Genomic DNA, 19,931 nt, shown 5'->3' on the forward strand with positions numbered 1-19,931 from the left:
AGAAAGCTTGTAGATGATGTGAAACTGGGAAAATTGCAAACTTGTTGTAAGATGGGAGTGCAATTCAGAGGGGTCCCAACAGATGCAAGGTGGCTATGCCTCAGGAAGAATGATCAAAAAATACAACTACAAAATAGGTGACACCTGGTTGGATGGCAGCACTATGGAGAAGGATCTAGGAGTTTTGGTAGATAACAGACTCGATATGAATACAGTGTGATGCAGATGCAGTTTTGGGATGCAATAGGTAAGTTGTGAGAGGTGATAGTCCCTCTCTACTTGGCATTGCTTAGGCCTCATCTAATATTGCATATGGTTTTGGGCTCCACATTTTAAAAAGGACATGGAGAAGTTAGGGAGGGTCCAGAGGTGGGCAACAAAGCTGGTAAAGGGCTTGGAAAACAAGTCATACAAGAGGCTGAAGGAGCTAAGCATGTTCAGTTTGTGGAAAAGGTGCTTTCAAGAGGGTACATGATAGAAGTCTTCAAATACACAAAGGCCTGCCATAAACAAGAGAGAGAACACGTTTTTTCTCTTGATGCAGAGCGTAAGATGCAGAGCAGTGGCTTGAAGTTGCAGCAAAGTAGGTCCAGACTGTAAACTTCTTCCTCGTTACAACAGTGAGGCAATGAAAGGCCACCTAGGAAAGTTGTGGACTCTCCGCCACTGGCGGTGTTCAAAGATGAGGTTGGATTGGAGCCTGTCTAGGTGCAACTATGCCCATGTGCTACTCTGAGTAGCATTAACGTACATCCATGTTTTCCTTGACGTGTCCTCTTTTTGGGTCCTTGGATCTCTCTCCAGGCAGTTTTTTGGAAATATGAACAAATCTCTGGGATTTTGCTGGTGGAACTACATTTCCTGGCTTGCCTTGGCGGCATGCGTGTTTACCAGGGATCTGGGTCTTCTGTTTGCTGCGGGAAAATGGAAATTTTCTCTTTAAAGGAAGAAACCAGGGGTTTCTTCTTGCAGGCTGGTAGCCTTCCAGCCTGCAAGGACCTGCTTGGTATGATTGTAGGCAAGAGGCACCACCTGCGTCTGAACACGCACACTCTCTTGGCCAGCATGCAGCCAGGCATGGTGGTGGGAGCAGCCCCAGCAGCTGGCTACCAGTAAGTCTATAGGGTTGAGGATTGGAGGGCAAGGGTTTGGGGACTGTTGTGGGGGTGTGTGGGGGTGGGGGCAGATGCCTGCCAGCACTGGGGTATGGGTATGGTGTCTTAAATGCTGGGGGTGTGGCAGGGGATGGGGGAAGTGTCTGCCCCTCTGGCAGGGCAAGGGGGTCAGGGAGCTGCGTGGCTGGGCTGGTGGCACTGGAGTGCCCATGCTTACAGGGGTGGGGCAGCTAGGAGGTGCTGCCCAGGGGTTGGGGAGGGTGGGGGTTGTGGTCAGGCTTCCTGGCTTAGGGCAGGGGGTGCCACAAGCAGGGCTGTCATTGAGGGGGGGCAAATCGGGACTAGCGCCCTGGGCCCCATGCTTTGTGGGGGGCCCCACGGAGCTGGGTGGAGCGGCTGTGGTGACTCTGCGCTGCCACCCATGGGCTTCAGATCCATTTGCTCGGCACCCCTCCTCCTCTAGGGCCAGACTTGCTCCACTGCCGCCTGCATGAGCTGCAGTTGCCGCACTCCAGCCCAGTCAGGATGGGGGCAGCTGGGGGCCCCCTCTGGCAAGGCTGTGGGGAGCAGGGGGCTGTGAGTTTGGAGTGCACGGCACTGGTAGCACTAGGGGGCTGCAAGTTGGGATTGAGGGGCACCAGCAGGGACGGAGGGCTGTGGGTTGGGAGTGAGGGGCACTGGCAGCACCAGGGGGCTGAGAGTCTGGGGTGAGGGGCACTTGCCCTCTCCCCCTGCTCCCTGCAACAGCTGTCTTCTTTTTTGGAACTGGAAATATGATAACCTTGACTGGGTATTTTTCATGCTTCTGGGCTTTGCTGGTTACCACATGGGTCTGGGAGGGAATTTCACCCCCCCTTCCCTCTTGATGCTACATGAGGGGGGGAGACAGGGAGGCTTTAAGCCTTCGTCCAAGGCACTTGAGTATTGGTGGCAGCCAAAGTTGGGGATTTTGATGTGTGCCAGTACTCCTGCTGGTACTTAAAGCTAGAGATTCTTGCCTAGAGAGTCTTGTCCCTCTACTCAGGGTCAGACCAGTCATCATATTTGGCATCAGGAAGGAGTTTTACTCTATGGTCAGATTGCTACGGACCATGAGGGTTTTGTAGTGAGGGCATGGCTTCTACCTGGGGTCTCTTGAATGTGTATTAACCTTTTAGAGAAGCAAGATGTTAGTTGCCATGGTCTTCTTGCTTTACCTGTGGCAGGTTAGGGTGTTATGGCTTGTGGTTTTTTTCAGGATTGACTAGTTTTACTAAGAAGTTAGTTTATGGATTTGTATAGTATGGTTCAGACAGGAATGATCCTGTCTCAGGCAGGGGGTTGGATAGATGACCTGAGGAAGTCCCTTTCAGCCCTGCTTCTCTATGACTCTAACCCCATTCCCTCTGATGGATCAACCTGTTTAAATTTAAAGCGCTGCTTAATTTGAGTTAGTGTTTTTTTGTCTGTGGACCAGTGTCAGACTGGGGAGAACTGAAATTATACCTCAAGTTAACAGTACAAGACAATCCCTCAGTTCCTCTGTACTGGCTGTAACAGAGTCAAATGCCACTAGCCAAGTGGAGTTGACTGCTCAATTTTCAGCTTTTGTAGCTTAGATTCTGTTCCACCTGTAAGATGCTTAAGTAGTACTTATGCAGAAGGCAAGGACTTTTTAGGGTGGTATCTTTTATTGGACCAACTGTATAGTTGGGATAGAGTTAGACAGGCTTTTGAATGCAAGACATTCTTTGTCAAGCATAAGTAGTACTAATGCAGCCTCTAGGTAAGTTGTTAAACACAATCCTATTCCACCTTGAGTTGACCATAAAACTACTAATACACCTTGATTCTTTATGCAGCTGTATTAGCACTGAAAAACTCTTTCTTGTCAAAGGAGGTAATTGAAGAAATCTTTCTTGTAAAGTGCCATATCGATATGAAAAAAGGAGCTAAGCTGACAAAACTAGCAGAAGAGGGTTGTTAGAATTAGGAAGAATATCGTGACCAGGAGGAGAAATGGAATAAAATTAGAACAAGACTTTTAAGGTGAGAACTACAAACAAATGCGAAACATTTGAAGAGACTTAAGAAAGAAAGTTGCTGCAGCAGCAGGAAAGGATAGTAATCTAAAGAGTGAAAGAAAGTAATATCATTAACCAAGCATGTGAAATGGCTTCGTATTTAAATTATTCTGGTTTTCCTTTAGCCATGCTGTCAAATCTATAATGTAAATTTACATTTATTGAAACTCATGGGTTTAGTAATGTTGGAGTGTTGTAGCCATGGCGGTCTGGGAAGTGTACGGAAGGCAAGGATTTTTTTTTTATATATATATATATATATATATATATATATATATATATATATATATATATATATTGTGTATTGGACCAACTGTCTAGGTGCGAGAGCTGTTGGACAAGCTTTTGGACAACAAATGTCCTTCCTCAAATCTAAGAGGCAGACACAGGCTGAGCTAAATAGCAGAGAGAAGACTCTATATACATGCAAAAAATCTGCCTGGAGGGATGGAGGATGACTGTGAACTAGGAGTGGAGAAGTGTTATCACCAGGGATGTTTTTCCCTTATAAAAAAAATCACAAATTCTCTAATAAAAAAACCTCAAAATCCATTATTAAAATTAAAGGCCACCCCATAGTCCTCCCAGCCCTGCTCATGCCTCTCACTCACTGCCACCCCCTGCCTTCCCCCCATAACCCTCACAGCTTTGCTGGTGCCCCTCACCCCCCACTCACAGGCCCTGCTCCCCCAGCCCTGCCAGAAGGGGCCCCCAGCTGCCAGGGCTATGGACCTCAGTCTGCAGCCCCCTGCCCTCACTCCCACCTGCTGCCTGCTGTGGGCTTGGGCAGGGGGGGACCTGTGCCCTCCAGATCTGTATGTGGGGCAGGTTGCAGGCTCAGGCTCCTACCCTGTTTCCCTCACCCAGGGCCTCTGTAGCCCAGTGGGCACAACCTGGCACGGCAGGGAAGAGTGGGGCCGCGTAGAGAAGCTGCTTGCCACTGCAAGCTCCACACTGCCCTGGTGATGCGCCTCCTAAGCATGCTGCTGCTTTGAGGGGTGCAACCCCATGCTGCTGCTCTCACTACCCAAGCCCACAGCCTATGCCTGCCTTGCATACAGGTCTGGGGGGAGCTGGTCCTCCCCTGCCTCTCAGAAGTGTGTGCGGCAGTGGGGAGCTGGCTCTCCCCTGGGCGAGCTACCTACCCATGGCCCTGTCCTGCTTCCCACTGGGGCCTTGCAGCCATGCATTGTGGCCCTGGGCCCCAAACACCGCCTAGCTGGGCAGTAGCCCAGGCCTGCCCAGCTCTCTCCCTTCCCTACTACAGTGGCCTCAATCCCTGTCTCCTCTCCCCACTTATCTGCTGGAGCTGCTCTGCAGGCTGCCTTGGGCTATGTGCATGTACACGCATGTGGCGCCCCATTTCATTGTCTTCCTACCACTCCCTCTCAGCTTCCTGCAGGCTGGAACTCTGCTAGCCTGCAGGGAGCTTATTGCAAACTGCAAAATCTACGGGTTTGCCTGGTAAAACAAGAAATTCATGTTTACCTCCGCGGTTTACTCTCTTTTTCTGTGGGAAATGGAAAACCCAGATCCCTGGTTATGACCAGGAGCCCTTATAGGACAAAAGAAGTGCAGCAGAATAGACGATTAGGTTTAGTAATCACATCGAGAAAACAAACTTTTTGTGTAGTAGAGTGATAGGAAAGTTAATGCAGTAAATTGTGGTTAAGGTCCAAGGGGAATGCAAAAAATGGTAAATTATCTATTAGTGATCCATTATCAGGAATTAATAATTGTCAGGGAATTGAAAGGCTATCAAATTAACCACAGTGGCAAGTTATCCTATAAGCAAATGTACTGTAATTGCAATGAATCTGTAATGCTCCTCTGTAGGCTGTTGTGAATTCAGCTTTATGCTAGTAAAAAATTCTACAAGGTTGAACTAAACTTTTGTGTGTAGATGAATATAATTATGAGCACCTTGTCTACACATGCTTATATAGTTGTCAGGAACATAGTTCATCCTTTTCATTTTTTTTATTTAGATGTAATGTTTTTGAGGTAGTGACCCAAAACAATTAACTGTAGTTCTCCATCTATCTATCCAGTCCTGCATTTGGTATCAGGTTAGGTCCAAAAAAAATCTCATTTTATGGGTTATGGGAACACTTGTCCACGTTTCATATCGCAACCCATTTGAAATAAATAAGAAGCGTCTGCTCAAAATGTGTTTTGGCCTTACCCAACAGTAATAAGTGTTTGCGTTTTTAAAACTATTCCATGTCCATATCACTCAGAATTACGGAATCTGCAAGATGCAAACAATGATTAGATAGTAGAGGTACATCGACATATCAGTGCCGTATCGGATCAGCACTGGTTAAAAGGGAAATTAAAATCATCAGTTATTGGCCTTTTTTGGCCAGTGTAGCTGATAATGTACTGATAAATAAAATGTGTTCTGGCTGGAGCCCCTGGACACCATATGCATGTAAACAGCCACATACATGCATGTGACCAGGAGCACAGCCAGGCAGCATGGAGAGCAGCACCCTGTGGATAAGTCTGTGGGAAGGAGTGTGGGAGGTACAGATCAAGGTCCCCACAATGAGGGAGGGAGTGGGGCAGGGCCTGAGGCGAGGGGTGCTGTCCAGCTAGGGCAGTAAATGGGATCCTGGGCAGGGAGTGGGACAGCCGTGGGTAGCTTGTCCAGGAGGTGCAGGGGAGGGGTTGTGGAGGAGGGTGGCTCTCTGTCATTGCGCACACCTCTGGGGGAGGCATGGGGGTCATGTGCTCTCACCAGATTTCTGCTTGGGGCAGAGGCAGGTTGCTTGCTGTGGGCTTGGGGCTTTCCACCCTGCTACTTTTGCCCTGGGATCTGTGCACTTGCTGTGCATCCCCTACCCATCTGGTGTCAGTGGGGGCAGCAAGTTGTGCCTCCCACTGCCGGGCAGCCAGGGGATGTGGTGCAGCCAGCATAAAGCTCCTGAAGCAAAGGCAACAGGGTGGAGAACCCCAAGCCTGCAGGAGGCAGCCTGCCTCTGCCTTTGTTCTGCTGCTAAGTGTCCCCACACTTCAAAATGATAGCAGTGGTGCTTGAACTAAAGCTCATTTGATGAACTTTAGTTCAAGTGCACCTACCACCATTTTTAAGCACCAGAACACTGATCCCTGGACGACCCACCTGCATCTCCATCCCATTCCCCATTCCAGCTCTGGGGTCCCACTCACCACCCTGGGTAGGCAGTGCCCCCAGCTCCAGTCCCTGCCCCACTCCCTCCCTCACTGTGGAGCCCTCTATCTGCACCCCCCACACCTCTTCCTCTCCCTAGACTTGCCTACAGGGAGCCTAGCGTGGCTGAAATTGACAGGGTTGCTGGAAAAGCAGAAGCCAAGCTGTCCAGTGCTGTCCATGCAGAGAGTGGGGGGAGAAGGGGGCACTGGGCAGCTGGCCCCCCCACCCCCAGCTGTGCATGGACAGGAGTGGACAGCTTGGCTTCTGCTTTTCCAGCAACCCTGTCAATTTCAGCCACGCAGGCTCAAGCCAAGGTTGCCTATGTTATAGTGGCGCACAGCAAGGCAGGAGGGCTGGGAAGCCCTGCTCCCCTTCCAGCTGTGCATGCCACATGTACAGCAAACCCCACTCCCAGACGTGCTCATCACACAAGTGAAGCCAGGCTGCTTGTGCAGGGTGGGTGGAGGGAGGGGGTGGCCTGCAAGGTATGTGCAGCTCAGAGTCAGGGCAGGGGGCATGCTGCCCTTATGTGCGGAGGGTGGAAGAGGGGAGGCAAAAAGGAAAGAGAATAACTGGACAGCCCATACAGCACACTTTGAGAAAAAGAGGGAGACAGGCAGCCTGTGGCTCCCAGGTTTGTGGTGCATGCAGAGCTTATGCCTGCTGCCTGAAAGTTGGACAGCCCTGCCCTGCAGAATGAATGTGTAGAGGTGGGTGTGTGTGTGCATGCTACAGAGGCAGCTTCATAGCACAGGCAGCCTGGAAGCTCAGCACATCTTCTCACACCTAGCTGTGTGCACCATGCAACTGCCCCCTCCCCCATTTCCCCCCTGCCCATCATAGACAGCTTAGCTTTCCACTGCCACACGCACACCCCCCCCAATACAGGCCACATTACCCACCTGCAGTGCACACAAACTCCCTTCTTTGCCATGGGCATAGTTTGGACACTTCCCCTTCCCCACCCCCCTTCCAGCTGCTGTGGCAGGAGTGGGGCAGGGCCGTGGCAGCACAGCAGGACCCTGTGGGCCTCATGCTTATCCTTCAGGGTCCACATCTCTCTTACACTGGCCACAAGGTGGATGGCTCTGCTCTGGAGAATAAAGTTTGCTATCTAGGTCCTGTTGTGATTTATTTTGTGTGTGCAGTTTACCTTGTGGTCTACTTGAACAATGCATATGGTGAAAATATTCATGATTTGCTTTAGAAAACAAAACAAATCAGCAGTTTGCAAATAATTTATCCAAGAGAATGTCTGAAGAGAAAAAATGCACACAGATGCCTGTGGGTTAACTAATTTGCTTTTGCTTTTTCACATACAGACAAAACAGGGTGGATAAAAATTAATTTTTTAAATATAAAAAATTTGATTTTTTTTTTAAATTTATCAGTGTTTTTTATTTTTTAATCAGTAAAATGCTAAATTTCTCTTTTGTTTAAAAAATAAGTTACAATTAAATCTCATCACAGACATGCTAAACCTACACTTACAGTCTCATAAAAATGAATTGATGGCTCTTACACTTGCACACATTGAGTTACCTACCAATGTAACATGGGCATTCATTTCAGTTTTTCATCTCATGAAAATGGCTGTGGTCTGTCTGTCCAGCCTAACTACCAGCTTTTGTTTCTTGAAAGTTCTGGGCTTTCAGTTTCTGTTTCTCAGCTGACTAAAGTCACATGCACGAAGCCACAGGTTGGATAAGATTGTTGTTCTGTGCTTATGTGGTGGTGGAGCTGGGCCAAGCAAGGTGGAGGAGTTAGTTAAGACACAGTCTTAAAGACGGAGAGACAATATAGGGAAGGACGGAGGCAGAGTAGAAAGGAACAGGAGTGAACTGGAAAAAAAGGGAAGACATTATTCAGTAGAACATACAGCTTCCTATTTCCCCCACACTTGCCACAGAAAACTGTCATGGCTTCTGGGTATTAGAGAGAGACCCTATCTGGGAATATTTTGAAGAAATTCCTTCCCTGGGTAAAAAAGGAAAACATGTCAAGTGTAAGTAGTGCAAGAAGGAGATGCAGGGCCTAGTTGCAAGAATGAAACATCATAATGAAAACTGCTTATTGGGAGAAAATGATGTGGGTATGTCTGAAGAACAATGTGGATCAACTGATTAGTAAATTAAATAATTCACTTTGCAATGCATCATTCTTCCACCTAGGAAGAGCACGCAGCAACTGCTGCAGCGTCCTTAGCCTGACGAAGGGTTTTTGAACCCGAAAGCTTGCTTAATAACTATTCTCCAACCATTTGGGTTGGTCTAATAAAAGATATCAAATTCACCCAAGGAACCTTGTCATTCTTCAAGACACGCTCTATGCCTTTTAGTATAAGTGTGATTTAACAAGTATGTTCCCAAGTTGTTTTCTATGTTGGATGTTGCTAGAAAAAAAACGTTTAGCTAATCCTTATGGCTTGTTTAATTAGTTAACTAGGTTTAGACTCTATCACCCAAGTTTACACTACAGAAAGCTGTTGCTGCTGGGTGTCATTTTCTTATTTTATATTACACAATACATGCCCCTTTTTTGGAAAATCATGGCCCCAGATCATAATGGTGATGCCATAAGTCTATTCCTTATTTTACTTCAGCGTAACTCAGCTTTCCCAAGGGAACCCCATCCTATACTTGTTTTCTCAAAAAACAAGTGCCAGCGAGTTCAACAGGGCTTACTCCAAAATTAAGTGTACTCTCTAAGTGCAGTCAGTCTTCACTTTTTTGGTAATTTGGAATTGGATCTGCATCCTTGCTGAAAAAATGTAAATGATTAACTGAATAATAGAGAGAGAAGAACTGAGAAGAATGACTATTCAAAAATAATTTTTGTTTCAGGATCCCATTTAAGCATAATAGACTTTTTGACTGTCTCTGTGTGACAACTTCAGAGTCATCTCTTGGTACTTTTAGCAGCAGTGCTGCAACCAAATGTATTTCAGACAACAAAGTATCAGTAGCAAGCAAAATATTTCAGTCATCCAGTAAAATCACCACCATGGATGGGTTTATAGTAAGGACCAGCAAATACCAACAAGACACCATAGATTAAAACATTTCTCAGTTCATTTATGCCACAAATTCTGCTTTTCGCATTGTTAACAATAAGCACTTCATTGACATAGTTGAGTCCTTATGACCAGGCTACTGCACTCCACCTGGTAGAGCAGACAGTGGTGGAGGGTTGCTATATACAGTGTATGAGAAGGAACTTGAACAGTGTGCAAGAAATACTGAGGGGAAATTTGCCAGTTTAAGCCTTGATGGGTGGGTGGATCAATGTACACAATGATTCAGTAATATGTGCTTGTGTGACCACAGAAGATGGGGTTGCATATCTTTCAGAAACAATAGATACATCGGGAAATGCCCACCCAGCAGAATATTTTAAAAAGTGGCAGTGAAAGCTGTAGTAAACTGTGAACAAAAATTCAACTGTCTCATGCACAGTTTTGTCACAGACAATGCTGCAAATGTGGCAAAGATGAGAAGATACTTAGAAGAAAAAAATGGAAGGATGCTCCTAAATAACATATGACTGCAGTGCCCATTTAATGTATCTTTTAGCCAAAGACTTAAGTACTTCTCCAGGAATCAAAGAAAATGTTGTTGAAGTTGCAAAATACTTCCGTAACAACCATTTTGCTTCATCTTCACTGAAGAGAGCAGGAGGTTCCAAACTAATTCTACCCCAAGACGTTTGATGGAATTCTGTGGTTGATTGTTTGGAACAATTTATTAAGAACTGGCCTATTCTCAGAAAGATTTGTGAAGAAAACCATGATAAAATAGATGGAAGTATCTCATCCAATGCATCTAACGTTGGATTAAAGAGGAATGTATAGGATATGGTAAGTATACTGGAGTCTATATATACTGGAGCATTAAACAAACTTCAAAGAGATTGTTGCTGCATTGCTGATACTGTCAACATTTGGAAGGCAGTTCAAGAGACATTGAAGAAAGAAATACCTAACCAGAAAGTTAAACTGCAGGCAATAAAGAAATGAATGGATCAAGCACTAACTCCACCTCATTTTCTTGCAAACATTCTCAACCCCAGATATAAAGGTAGATGCATAACTTCTGAAGATGGTGCTGCTGCCATGTCATGGGCATCTCAAAATCACTCCTCAGTTATGCCAGTCATAATAAATGTCAGGGCTGGAGGGGAGCCATTTAACAGCACATGTTTACTGATGATGTTTTGAACAAAGTCACTCCCCTGAATAGGTGGAAATCATTAGCCAGGCACCTTGAAACAGAGTTCCTTCAGTTGCTAAGTCAACTTTTCACAGCAGTAGTTTCCTTTGCAAGCACAGAGAGACTATTTTCATCATTTGGTATTATTATTCACTCAAAGCTGAGAAATCGACTGGGAGTTGAAAAAGCAGGAAAACTCGTATTGCTGTTTCAGTCTATGAATAAAAATGATAGTGGGAGCAGGGAAGATGAAATCTACTTATAGAAGTTTTAAGGACAGTGTACGTTTACTGTTGTGATGACGTGTCTGTAGGAGTTAATAAAATTTGAAAAAAAAAAAAAGTTTAAGGACAGATGTAAAATGCTGTATTGAGTTGTAAATTAACATGTTTTAGTGATCAGATTTGTGCCATTGTTGAAGAAATGTGTGAAGAAGTATCAGTGGGAAACTTGATTTAAATCAATTGTTTAAATCAGGTTTTCTTTGGTTGTTTAAATCATGATTTAAATTGCCTTGATTTAAATTACTCCACCCTGAGACAAAGTAATATACCCTAAACCAGTGAGTGCGTCTCACCCTTTTTAGACTCAAGGCAGCCATTGTTAGACTCAGCACCCCTCAGAAAATGCCGCCTCTTAGCTTTCACCCATTTTTTGACTATGGGGAAAAATAACAGAGCAATTCTTTTCTTGCAAAGAACTTGTAAAAAAAAAAAAAAAAAAAAAAAAAGACCACAAGAGGTCTGTTGTTGACCCTATGGATTCCTTTTGAATCATGTGTTTGCATACCTATCAGTGCTAATACTGCATGGCACCATGCAGCACCCTCAAAAGAGTCTCATAGTACCCCAGGGTGCTATCATGCCCTGGTTGAGAATCACTGTCCTAAACCATCAATACTTTCAATTCATTCTCCATCATAACCACTAGTTTATGGTGGTCAGGATTCAGTGGGCAAACGAAACAATGGTTTTCTTCTTGCAGTCAACCACAGCAATAAAAAGCAATGTTATATATATTTCCCATGAAGATTAGTTAATGAAAAAAACCTGAGATTTTTCCTCCATAAAGCAATATAAACAGATATTATTTGTTGTTTTTTTTTTAAAGGGTTTAGTATAAGGAAAATATCCTGTTTGTGGAAAACTAATAGTATGTAAAAACAAGCCAGCATTTAATTACTCTACCTGTGGTTTTTACCTTAGAAATCAGTAAAAGTCAACCTGTTTAGTGAACACTGGGAAGAGGAATAATGCATAGAAGTTCCTTTTAATCATTGCACATTTACCTTAGTTCGCAAAGCTTGTATCGCTGCTATGTGAAACAAAAAATACTTTCAAGATGAAAACATGTCATTTTGTTTTGTGATTGCACTTGGAAAAAGTTGTCCCCTAGCTGAAGGACTAAATCAACCAGTCTAAACATCGTCTTCACTGTACAATGCAGTGCATTGCAGATATTACCTGAGGAAGAAAGGAGGCTCCTGGAGTGAGTAAGTGTCAGACCTTGGTGTAGTGCCCAAATCTATATCAGTCTTGAAATGATTCAAAGGCAGAAGGGTGCTACATATTCCTTCAGGCTCCTGTCAGTAGTTGTTACTTGAAAATAGTCTATCATAACATTTTCTTGCTAGTAAGAGTCTGATAAATTGGAAGCTTCACCCTTATTCTCCATCCCTGCCGCCCAGTCTCTGGAAGGGAAAGCTTGATTTTTGTCCTCATTATAGAACCTCTTACCTAATGAGAATGGAATACTCTTCTCCCTTAGCATCTTTTTGCTGGTACAAGGGGAGAGCCTTCCATTTTTTTCACACATGGCTGTATGTTGTCTCTTTCCTGTTTCCTCATTCAAGTTCACCTGGCAAGTCAAGATCCAAAAGAAAGTACTTCATAAATCAAGGGTCAAATCCTATAACAGTTTGCAGAAGCATGAGAGAGAGAGTCTAGAAGAAGAAAAACTTTCTTGCCAGGAACGTGACCAAAGTAGTAGGCTTCATTATAGGAATGGTTGTAGTCATAGTCTTTCTGACAGAAAGAAAAATAGTAGCAATGATACCATCTGAATCTCTTTAGGAAAAAGAATAGAGATGATGCAAAAGATAATGATCCTGAAATACAGCACTGTCATGCTGTATGAGGGTGCAGCCGAGACTGCCTCTCTTTTCCGGATCTACTGGGTCTCCTCCACCTTCTTCCTCTGTTTTTGCTTGGCATACCTTGTTGTTTAAAATTAGAGGGAGGTTGAATGTTAGGGGAGGAGCAAAGATCTGCCTAGCTCAGGGCAGTCCTTTTCATGGGGCTCCTCTCACCCCTACCCCCTGCTCTTTACCACTCCCAACTGGGGCCAAGATCTGTGGCTTTAACTCTGGGCTCCTGTCCCCTTCAGACAGTAATTTCCCCTGGGTCCACTGTCCAGGATACACCCCATTCCATTGTTCTACAAAAGTTCGTATCCAACTTTTATGGGTTTTCAGCTTGGTGTCTTCCTTTTTGTACCTGGAAAGGGGAGCACCTCAATTCATTAGCCCTACCATTCAATTGCAGGGCCACTGGACATCTCTGGATAAACAAGACTTTGAAGTCCCCTTTGCTGCCTGGTGAACTATCCAGTCCCCCACCTCTCCATGGACTCAGTAGTCACTTCCACTGAGTTCCCAGTCGGGCAAGTCCAGGCTAATTCTCCCTTCAGGGCTGGCCGCAGTTAGCTCATCAAGCCTTGCCTAATGTAACCCCTTCTCTGGCCACTCTGGTGGCCTTGTAACCCCACCAGTCCTTGTAGGGTAAGTTTGTTCTCCGACCCCATCCAGCTGGCATTCATCACTTGGAACGGACTGGAGCTGGTTCCCTGTTATACATTAAATTAAAAAAATTGCCTTTAGAAAAAAATATCTTCTTGTACCAAGTTTATCCAATGGGGAAAATCTCTCTGAACTGCTTAGTATGAGCTTCTCATGTATATTGCTTGTTAAAACAAATTCAGTGGAATAAAACTTGCTTAAAATTATGCAATCTTTTATTTTATGCCTACTTGAAAATATCCATGGAAGATGCCTTATACTAAGGCATGTGAAAGCACTGCTCAGCTATTTAAAAGGAACAGTTAATTTGCAGATTAACCTTATTTAAAGGCAAAAGCTTGATTTTAAATAAATTGCTTGACTGCAATTAAAGTATATTTATTATAGAATCTAATGGGAATATCCTTTACATTTGCAATGAATATGTTTCTTTCAATGTTTCATTCACACAGTGTCAGATCAGATAATATATAGATTATGAGTAGGATTCAGACAATGAACCCTTGTCTTTGTATTAATAAAAGACCTTTATTAACAAAATCTAGCCAGAGTTGCTATCTGCCACTGAACTCAGTTCCCTAATCTCAAGCAACATCTATAGATCAGTCAATACTACTTCAGACAGTCCTCTAAAATCATGGTTTGTGTGCATGCCCACAAGAGAGGAAGTAAAGCCCTATTCTGCTGCTGAGGATATTTTGTTTAAAACAAAAGGGCAGTTTATTACAAGATCCGCATTTAAAATTTCTGCTCATCTTCAAATAGGGTAATTGTTTCAGTTTCACTGTTTCTTTTGTGAAGAGTAGTGTGCTTCTGTAGCATTGTTGCTGTGCTGTTTGTTAAACTTTATAGAGTGAGAATTTCTTTTACTTAAACATCTGATGTTTTTGCTTTAATTCTTGCTCTCTTTTGCACTAACAAATTCTTTATTACTGGATTTTCTGGTGGGATAGCGAAGTGCTGTTCCGTGCTGTTTCTCTTCTCTGTGCCAGTTAAGCATGCTACAATGCTGGGGACTGAAATTCTCTTTTTACTCATAAAGGCCACTCCAGGTAATTTTAAGAGCAGATTAGGCTCCAAAATAAAACACTTTTATCATTTTACTTGTTAGTTTTGGCACTTTCCAGGGCCTCTGAGATGGCAGGTATGAGACGATAAGATTCTGTAAGAATCAGAGAGAGAGAAAAGAAATAACCTACGTATTTTAAGTGTAGTGTTTCACAGATTTTGTACTAGTAGAATTTGCTTGGCTTGGTTTTGTTTTTTTTTAAACCAGAATATTTCCTTGTTACCATCCACTTTTTGGACACAGTTGGAAATTGGCTTTTTATTCTGTCAGGTTTTTCTTTTTTCTGTATAGGAATAGCCATACCAGTAGTAAGCACCTTTATATAGCTCTAGAATACAGCTTTCTGTTATGATTTGAAGTGCATGGAGCTTCATTAAACTTTTATATCCCTCTTATATACTTGCCTGATGAAAATATAGACACATATGTAAATAAACATAGCTTAGATACAAAAATGTAATAATACATAAAATGTTTTAAAATAAACTCTGTGAAAGTCTATCCTATAATTCATTACACACTTCACATTTGAGGGGATCTAACCTCAACCTTTGCCAAATTTCTCCTCTTAAAATTATGCTATGACTGTGAAATTAAATTGATCTGTTTCCTGCCTTCCAAGAAATTCTTCATTTTATTGACAAAAATAGTTTAAATTGTTCCTTATAGTTCAACCAGACCAGTACAACTTTAGGAGAACGTCAGACTTTTTTTTAACTTGCGCCTCAACAACATTTTTGGCAATTACAAAAGGTTTGTTTACATCTTCACTGGATCAGTGTTATTGGTAATAATATTATAGTCAAAAAGCATTCTACTTTGAAATCTTATAATGAGTATACAGTTCTGCTCTTAGGACCTAAGTCTCTACTTCTTAGCCGGGTACAATTTTATGGATGCAATTTTAACATAAATACAGAACTTACATAGCGCCACTAATACAGAATCACTTTCAGAGCACATTTACACTTTTTTACACTTTAAATTCTTTAGTTGACTCACCCCAAGCCACTGCATATAACTTAATTTTATATAAACTATATTTTCTGTATTACCTAGATGTTTTCAGAACTAAGGTTATAGTTGTTAAGTATCTTCTTCTTTCTTTGACAGGAAATTCTGGTGATTAAAGGTCATGGCAACCATAGAGGAACTGGCCCATCAAATTATTGAACATCAAATGGGAGAGGTACCTAAATTTTTTTAGACTTGTGTGAGATGAATTGAACACAAAAACATTTGTACTTTGCTATGTAAAGTCCAAAGTCACGAAAGCATAATCTTAGTTGGCCTAAAGTTCTTGGCATCTCCAGGTTGTGAGTCAAACATTGGCCATGGCATCTCCCCAAGAAACCCCAGAACATTCCTAAAGATAGAAATTGCTAAGTTATGGCTGACCAACTGGTGGACCACTGACCACATGCAGCCCACAAGGCATTAAATTGTAGCCCTTGGGCTCCCACCCAACCATCACTGCTCCCTCCCACTGCTCTGGCTACAATAGCAGCCTGAATCTCCAAGCTCCTCCTGGCTTCCACTTCCTGTCCCTGCTCCAAGCAGCAGGTCAGTGCAGTGTGGTGAGCGGAAGGTGAGATTGGGTCCATGTGGGTGCATTGTGCAGCAGTGGCATGAGGAGGGCACCAGGGCTTGCGCTGATTTGGTCTGCCTGGTGTACTTCTGCTGTGACCTGCTGGGCATGTGAACCCAAACCACTTAGTCCAGGACTGTCCAACTTCTCAGCCAGTGGTTCTCCAACTGTGTACTGTGGACCACTTGTCATCAGCAATCTGTCCACTGAAATGGTACTGATTTTCCTCACTTCTACTTATAATATTGAATTGAAGACCTTTAAAAATACATTACTCTTTTTCCATGTAAGCAATTGCTCTAATTGCTACCATTATGTTATAGTATGCTACTGGAAGTGGCAGTGGTTCACATCTTTAGAAGTCTTCAGGATGCTTGGCATAAGCAAAGAAGAGGATGGAAAGTTAGTTTTCCTTCCCGAGAAGCACCTGTTATAGATCCTATAATCACTGCATAGTGTCTAAAATAAGCACTTTTAGAACTGCATGAACAGATTAGAGAGCATATGAAGAACACTTAGTTTTGAACAGTCTCTATTATAATGAATCTGACAATATTTAAGGCATGGATAGAAGCAAAAGACTAGACAGTATTTTCCTGCATACCACACCCCTCCAAATAAGAATGGCACCTTGTTTTTGGAAGGCTGAATTTAGGAATAAAAGATTTTTTTCTGGAGTCATGGCTGACTTTGATATAGAATAAGTCCCCCTGGAAATATGTCATGTAAAGGAATGTGGCCTCCTAGGAGACATTTTGAGTGAGGCAACAGGAGCATCCTGGTGTGGGAAGACAGCAACAAGGATACTCCCCAAACCCTTGCAAGAGCAATAGAAAGACCGTTGCTTCTTTACTGCAAATAGTTCTTTATATAAGTTTCTGTAAAAAAAAAACAAAAACCAAAAAAAAAACACGTTATTTTCATACCACAAAATTTAAGATACAACAGACAGCATACTGCAGCTCACTTGCCAAGAGCCAGCTCATTTCTGCCTCAGGCACAAGCTACAAAACTCTGTCAGTAGCAGCTATGAGAGGGTTAACACAGGGCTTCACCCCCTCTGCCTGCTGGGCCAGAAACCACAGCTGTCTTGGCAGCCATTAGACCACAGTATTTCCCTGCTTCTGTTCTTGCAAAGTTAAATCATCTTCCCTGCTTAAGATACACTCCCGAGTTTCAAAGAGCTGATTTTGGGAGAAAACGTGTGTTGTATGCAGATAAATGTGGTGCATGAACATGGTATAGTTGTACTTGAAATCTCTGCTCTTTGGTATATTTTAGGGTTTCCTGCTTTATTGTTAAGTATTCTCTAGGGTTCAGGTTCCCGTTGATTCTAATGCTGCTGAATAGAAAGCTTTCCTCTCCTGACTTGCTAGTTTTGTTCTGTATGGGATCTTATACTGCCATCATTACAGTAGCATCTGAGCACTTGACAGTGGTGCAGTAAGTGACATCACAAACTTCTTTCCCATGTGATTCATTTTGGGTTTCATCCTGTTCCCAGGTCAGAACTGTGTATGGATGATAGTGTTTTGTTTTGGTAGCATAGTTTTCAGATGCATAAAAATTGCAGTGAGGGTAGCTTTTCTTTGCTTTCATTTTGTTTGCAGGTAAGTGCACGTGTGTGTGCGTGTGCGTGTGCGCACAGCAGTGTATTAGAGAAAGCAGGTTGAAGTGCAGTTTGTATTTGAATGGGAAGTTATTTATTTATTTATTTGATTTATATTCCACTCCTAACAAGGCTTGTGGTGGCTTACAATAAGAGGTCAGGTTTTCAGTACTCTTGACTTCTTATAGTCCATTCTAGAGTCTTGAATGGCTGCCACCCCCACCGTGCAAAAAATTGTGTTTGAGGCAGAGATTAGATTGTTAGCTCTGCTATTCCAATAAATTGACTGTGCCTGAAAGGTTGAGTTTTTGACCACAATCTTGTCCAAAACCTGTAGATCATAATGTTTAATATAATGGACCCCATCCATTCAACGCTGTATGAATACAGACCCAAGACGTCAAGCATGACTCTAGAATTCAGTCTTTCTTTGGCTAATTTCAGATGCACATAACTTTAAAAAAAAAAAATCCAGTACCCAATTCATCCTTTTCACAGTAGTCAAATTTACTTCAAAATCAGAAACAAAGCAAAACAAAGAGAAATTAAACCAAATTCTTCAGCTGATGGGCCAGTCAAGCTGCCTTTAACTACATCTTTTTTTTCTTTTGAGAAGAGGCTACTTTTATTAGAGTAACAGTGCCCATTTGCTCTCCCTGACAATGTCTCAGCAAGCAGTGTTGTTTAAGTTATAGTATTTTACCTGTCACTGTTCAATAATAGTAAAGCTGTCTTCCTTTATCACACAGTTAAACTAGAGTGAGAAAACAGCTGCACACTCTTCACAGCAGCTAGTTTTGTGTCTCGCATCTTTGTGGATTTGATTGTTTTGGTGTGTGAAAAGTAGGAGGGTGATTCTGCTATGTAACAGATTGCTAATAAGCCCAACTAGACTTGCATACTATTGTTACAGCTTCCCTTTGTGATGGCAGACTTCTAGCATAATAACCAGGCAGTGGTAAAAGTGTTGCTTAATTGAATATTTTCATTTCTTATTGTGCAGGCTTTTATTTACCATTGTTAGATTTTGTTATTGAGAAAAGGATGTTGGAGCAGACGCAGAAGTCTAGTTTGGAGCAGTTAAGTCTTGTCTTGACTCATGGGTGTCTCCAACTTGTACCAGTATCAGTAGTGCAGAGACTCCTGTTCTATTTGGCAGACTACCAATACTACCACTAAGTAGTGTTTCCTCTTGGAATTCTGGCACTATCAATAAGTTGCTGTCTTTCTGGTTCTATATGTATTTATGGGTACCAAGGGTGAGATTTTTAGTCAAAATTTCATCCTGATTCATGTAACACTTGCATAGTCTTGTTACCTCCAGATGCAGGAGTTTCTTTCCTTTTTCAATGTTTGAAAGAAATGAATTGGAAAGTTCAAGCTGATTTAAGGTCAATGGTCATAGACAGAAGGGTTTATTTTGAAGAATTAACTGGGTGGCAGATATACCTTCTATTTGAGTATATGCTCAGTCTTTGCCAAAATTATTTGCAACTTGGGGATATGATCCAGTAATCTCAGATTTTCAGGTATCAGCTTGTGTTCATAAACATTTTTCTTCTATAGTTGACCTACAGGATGAAATTATTCTTCTTTCTGCTTGTACTCATAGCTGATGCAAGTTTCACCACTGAAAATCAGTTTCAAGTTGCTTGGAAGCTGAGCCACTCTTTCCAATAGCTTTCATAATTCTCTTGAACATTAACAGTCTTTATTATGTTCAGAAACAAAATCCAGTTTAGGGCATATAAACCTAAAAGAGGATTTATTTTATTTTTTGCTTTAAAGAAAATGAGTGAACATAGTCAGCAATAGCTCCCCTAGAGTTTTAATTTCTAGGTATTGTTTATAAAACATTTGCAAAATAACAGTCATGATTCTAATCATACTTGATCAAATACGTGGAACAGTTCACTAAGATGTGTATGTTTTTGTAAAATCCTTTAAAAACTGAAGCTCTTTTAATGAAAAAGAGTATTTTATAGCTGGATCTTAAGAATATTAACATATATGAAGTGTTATACAGAATGGACTTTCCATAAAACTGGAGCTACTTCCTGTTGAGCATATGGTAGTTCTTATCCCCACCTTGGAGTCATCTTCAAGTCTAGTCAAGCAATTTTGTCCATCAAGAGCCTGCAGTAGTCCACTTCTGTAATTTGTAAATCTATATAATTACATAGCAATTCATTTGCACATACTGCCAAATTCCAGTTTCATAAGAAAGATTAGCTTCTGTTCAAAACACAAGTTTTAACAAATGCACTGGTTATATTGTGACCAAGAATAAGGTTTTATAACAGA

At 42.5% G+C, this 19,931-nt stretch overlaps 1 protein-coding gene across 9 annotated transcripts in view; it reads left to right on the plus strand.

Annotated features, from left to right (window-relative positions):
- The window catches only part of NR2C1 (nuclear receptor subfamily 2 group C member 1), a 93,853-nt gene that overhangs the window by 19,900 nt on the left and 54,022 nt on the right, over nt 1-19,931 (plus strand). For 7 of the 9 annotated variants that reach the window (XR_009461693.1, XM_019489326.2, XM_019489319.2 and 4 more), the window contains exon 3: nt 15,544-15,619. The exons of the other annotated variants lie outside the window; for them this stretch is intronic. Coding sequence is in view for 6 of the 7 variants with exons in the window: in XM_019489326.2 (XP_019344871.1) it covers nt 15,566-15,619 (54 nt within the window). In the remaining variant the exon portion in view is untranslated. The remainder of the gene's footprint in view (nt 1-15,543; nt 15,620-19,931) is intronic. 9 annotated transcript variants of the gene reach the window in all.

The sequence above is a fragment of the Alligator mississippiensis genome, chromosome 4 (genome assembly GCF_030867095.1).
Source record: "Alligator mississippiensis isolate rAllMis1 chromosome 4, rAllMis1, whole genome shotgun sequence".
NCBI lineage: Eukaryota > Metazoa > Chordata > Crocodylia > Alligatoridae > Alligator > Alligator mississippiensis.